The sequence below is a fragment of the Phytophthora infestans genome, genomic scaffold (genome assembly GCF_000142945.1).
Source record: "Phytophthora infestans T30-4 supercont1.315 genomic scaffold, whole genome shotgun sequence".
NCBI lineage: Eukaryota > Oomycota > Peronosporomycetes > Peronosporales > Peronosporaceae > Phytophthora > Phytophthora infestans.
Genome location: NW_003303444.1, coordinates 60852 through 65519, shown reverse-complemented (window position 1 = coordinate 65519; position 4668 = coordinate 60852). Strand labels below are relative to the sequence as shown.

Genomic DNA, 4668 nt, shown 5'->3' with positions numbered 1-4668 from the left:
TTCGGGAGTCGTCCTGACTGTTTTCATTTTATACTGCATAATGCAATTTACATGTGGAAACCTTACTACCAATATGCAGGTTTGGGTAGTTTAATCGCTGCTCTGCGCAGTTTTGCAAATCCCGATTTTTTATGAGCGAGCGACACCTATCCCATTACATACAAATACCAAGTTTAATAAAGCTGCATAACGCAGTTTGAATGTGACTTTTGGTTTCCGGTTTGGAGGGGTTAATCAAGTCTAGAGATTACCATCGAGGGGATTGGCTGTACAATGAAATACAGGACCAACTATAGTGGGTTTCTGTAACGGGGTACATACCAAGAGGACCCCAAGGCTACATGAAGTGTGACTTCATTCTTCGGGATGCCTTGTAAATGGTACCAGGGATCCAGAAGCCAGCCATTGGCTAACTACAAAGCTTCACTACAGGTGACTTATAGTCACTAGCATTACTCAAGTAATGGAAACCCACTGTGACTAAGGAGCCACGCGACCGTCTCAATATGCGGAGTGTGCGGAAGCATATCCACTGGCTGCAAGTATCGCACTCTGTACGTGCCTACTTCACCCATTTCAGGTTTCACCTTGGCGCAAAACGCTTCGAGGTCAGGAGCCTGAGAGTGGGGGTTGCACGATACGTAGCAAATATGGCGTGGGGCTAGTCGGCGCAGCATCTTGATCAGCTTTTTTTGCAATCCAGCTCGAGGAGGGTCCACGATCACTATATCTGGTAGATTCGAAGAAGATGAACCGCCATCCGAGTGAGAAGCAATCCTGTCGAGAAACTCCTCTTCTTGCCAGCTTTTGGCCAAGTCAACACAAAAGAATTGCATGTGATCGGCAGAGTAGCCATTCAGACGGGCATTCACCTTGGCACGCTCCACTGCTGCGTCGACTAGTTCGAATCCCACTACTTTCTCGGCATAAGCTCCCATACAAATACCGATACTGCCCACACCACAGAAGAGATCCCAGACCACTGGTTTCTTCGGTAAAGCTGCCATCATGCGTTGAATTTCACGGTAGAGCACACTGGCTTGGTTCGAGTTGGGTTGGAAGAACGAGTCGAAAGTAACCTCAAATCTGTGGCTCAAGATCGAGTCTTCGAAGTGAGAGCTGCCGTAGAGAACACGCTCCGTCTTCGTATCCTCAAATGGTTCGCTATCCTTCCGATGTTTGTGTCGTTGAGCTTCCCTGTCCAAGCTTTCAACAATAGACACAAGCTGTGGAGCATCTTTGGTCTCAGTAAGTAATTCCCTTTGATGCTCCCGCACAAGATCTTGTACAATGCTCTGAAGCAGCTCGCTCTGTTCTCCTTCGAACATTGTTGTGACCAGGCCCAGCATGATCTCTGTGCGGCCTTGCCAATTTACACCGCGACGCAACACAATTTGTTTCAGAAAGCCTTCGTGCGTGTTGAAATCATAGGCTTGTAGTCCCACGTCTTCGCATCTTGCCACCAGCTGTTGCAGCAATCGATTGCAAGCTGAAGCTTGTAGCAAGCACTCATTTAGCGACAAAATTCGAGGACTCCACACAGCAGAACGACGTCGACGCGCCTTGCTCTTGCCATGAATTTGCTTGGACCGTCGAGCGCTAACCGACGCAACAGGAAACATCCCAACTGTAAACGGATAGCGTGGAGCTTCACTGTCATCGCTCGTAGGTTTGTCTCCATCCAGTAGCCAGCGACCTGTGCTACATGTGAATTCCATCTTGTTCCGGTAGCTGTAAACTCCACCATTGTTTTCCTTGGTCTCTACGCCGAGAATGTCGCGAATTTTCATGTCTGGCGAGTGCCCTCGATCAGCAAATAGTTCGCGGATCCACTCCTGTTTTTCTCGAAGCTGTTGCGTGTAGCTTACGTGCTGCAGTTTGCATCCACCACAGATTCCAAAGTATTTGCTGCATTGAGGCTGTATTCGGTGGCCACTGGGCTTGGACAGAGCCACTTGCTGCCCGAAGATCGGCCAGGTATCCTGAGGTTGTCTTGTCGCCCATTTATCTCTCGATTGCACGTCGCGATCCCAAAGTTCGGCCTGAATCTCGTCACCTGGAGCTGCAAACGGAACCACCACTTGCATCATCGCACCGTCCTGGGAGGTATATGTGCCGATGCCGTCGCCGTGGGCATTGAGCTTGTCAATGGACTAAAATGGTGGTACAAGAGTGGTTCAGCTGATTTAAGTCATTGCAGCAGTAATGAGGACGATAAAAGCGCACCAAGGTTACACATCGCTTAGAGTTCGGTGCGGATGGAGGACCGGGCGCTGAAGCAGCGGAGAAGGCGCGGTGGAGACGCGCAGCATTTCTACGGGCCGCCAACTGCAGAGCCATCGTGTGGCTCAGTGTAAATGTGCTCAATTGGACAGAAATTAATAACCAATCATCTGGGGGCTTTTACTGGACCGGCAGATGGTGTAAGCGTAGACGCCACCTATGTATGCACTCAAAATCGGAATCTCCGTCACGCAGCGTCAGCGGAGAAGAGCGAAAGCTGCACTGCGGCAAGCAGCGGCTGTCTTTACCAGCGAGATTCAAGCGGCGGAAGAAATCCACCTTATCTGCGACGTCCAAGAACGATATCCAATCGAGATCTAGCTACAGCTGCCTATAACTTTAATTCCTGTCAGTCCTACAGCTAAACGAGCTAGAAAGGTGCTCTTGCAGCAGAGGTGTCGTGCGGAAAGAAGGCTGTCATTTCGATCGAAGCACACGGCTTTATCAAATCGACGCGGGCGACGTGCTTTGGCCGGATTCGCCAATTTCAATCAAGAACCTGCCCCTAAGTGACAGCATGCGACGTGGCAAAAACAAAAGGGCCCGTCTACGTTAGCGTTGTCGCTACTTCAAGTTCGATCGATTCCTCCTTTCGCACCAACACTTTTCCTCTTTCCGCCCAAAGCCACAAACCACCTACTGACAGCGACCACCAAGTCTCCCCACGCAACAGGCCATGACTTCTACTCTGGCCCACGCACGCAGCAGTAGGAATCGAAGCAGCAGTGGCGACCCCAGAGAACAGAGCGCTATCCGTACTGCCAACTCTAACTCCAATGCACACCGCCACATCAAAGTGAGCTCTCGTCTCGCGCCGCAGATCTACCTGGGCCACATCTACAGTCGCCCCGCCGAGAATTCTACGGACGCTCATAGGGAGGGCGTGGGTGGTCAAGTGCGCGGGTTCAGCTGCAGCGCGAGAGGTTTTTCGGGTGCCTGCCGCGGTCCCCGGAGAGAGAAGTGGCAGACCGCCAGACATCTGCGTGGCGTCGCGCAAGGCCACCCCAACGTCGTGCAGATCTTTGACACCTTCGTACAGCGCTCACACGTCTTCGTGGTCATGGAGCACTGCGCACGCGGCGACCTACTGGCCGATCTCGTGGCCACGCAGCCCGAAAGCCGTCTGAGCGAGCCCCATGCACTGCGAATCGTACAGCACTTAGCACGTGGGCTCCACTTCTTGCACGATACTTGCAACATCGCGCATCGCGACGTCTCGCTCGAGAATGTATTCGTCACACGTGACGGCGTCCACAAGATCGGTGACTTTGGTCTCAGCACTCGCGCTGATCGACGTGCCAGTGGCTGCGTGGGCAAATCACAGTACGTGGCACCCGAGGTCGTGGCTGAAGCGAGCTACGACCCTGTGACGGCCGACGTCTGGTCACTCGGTATCGTGCTGTTCATGCTGCTGACGGGCGCGCCTCTACTGGAGCTCGCATCACCAGCAGACCCCGAGTTTAACGCGATTAAGGCATTGGGTTGTAGGGGCGTTCTCCGGTCTTGGGAAATGGACACACAACTCTCCACGGCGACGCTGGACCTGTTGTCCAAAATGCTGGAGTTTGATCCGATCAAGCGGCTGCAGGCTATGAACAGAGTGCTCAATCACCCGGCACTAGCCGCTGCGCTCGATGCAGAGGGGTAGTGATGAATGCCGTGTGCAATTTTGCGTCAATAATTTCCCGGTTTATCTATCCAATGACAAGGTTCACCATGTTTAATGCCATAATTACGGATTGAGAGTAATTGTGGATTCAATTGCTTTTAGTGATATATCACTAGATTAAGCTTCGTTAGCGCTTTCTCTAGTATATTTTAAAGTTTAGTTCTGATTATTTTTGACGTCACAGCGATAAAAAACTCTACCCCTCCATAAAGTGATAGTTCAAATGGTCAGGTATTGGAAAAATTGGCGGGAAATTTGTTCATATAAAAAATCGTGCTGACGCTACGTAAGTAGAGCTTTCAAACTAGCTCAACCACCCTTCCGTTGGAGCTGTACGACCGAAGTTATCGCCGATTTAAAGGACTGTTAATTCTTTTTCGGACCAGACAAGTATTCCTCTTGAAGATATTGACCAAAGTGTGCAAGCTGCTCAAAGCGGCTACTAAATTGACAATTTTCCCTAGTACTATACTACTCTCAAAGAAACATACTCCAAATTACAGCGCGTGATTGGTTCAATCTCCGGTGAGCCAAATCTCTTGTTTGACTATGAACCCTTTTTAAGTACGATTCTTGGCTGAGCCACATGCCAAACAACAGATGTTTTTTTTTCAAAAGGCGTGATGGGCTTGTGACTTGATTTCCACAGTCTTTAGGGGTCACACGAACAAATACATTAATGAGAGCTTATGCAATAACCATCAGCTCGATCCGAA

The 4668-nt window shown here is 50.4% G+C and overlaps 2 protein-coding genes across 2 annotated transcripts; one reads left to right on the top strand and one right to left on the bottom strand.

Moving 5' to 3' along the window:
- Positions 1 to 338: 338 nt before the first annotated feature.
- Positions 339 to 2153, bottom strand: PITG_21401 (RNA methyltransferase; the record flags this gene model as incomplete). The annotated part of the gene is made up of 1 exon (XM_002894975.1): positions 339 to 2153. The coding sequence occupies one exon, from the start codon at positions 2088 to 2090 to the stop codon at positions 453 to 455; it is 1638 nt and encodes a 545-aa protein (XP_002895021.1).
- A 756-nt stretch (positions 2154 to 2909) lies between these two features.
- Positions 2910 to 3985, top strand: PITG_21400 (protein kinase; the record flags this gene model as incomplete). Its single annotated transcript, XM_002894974.1, has 1 exon — positions 2910 to 3985. The coding sequence occupies one exon, from the start codon at positions 2960 to 2962 to the stop codon at positions 3929 to 3931; it is 972 nt and encodes a 323-aa protein (XP_002895020.1).
- Positions 3986 to 4668: the final 683 nt, after the last annotated feature.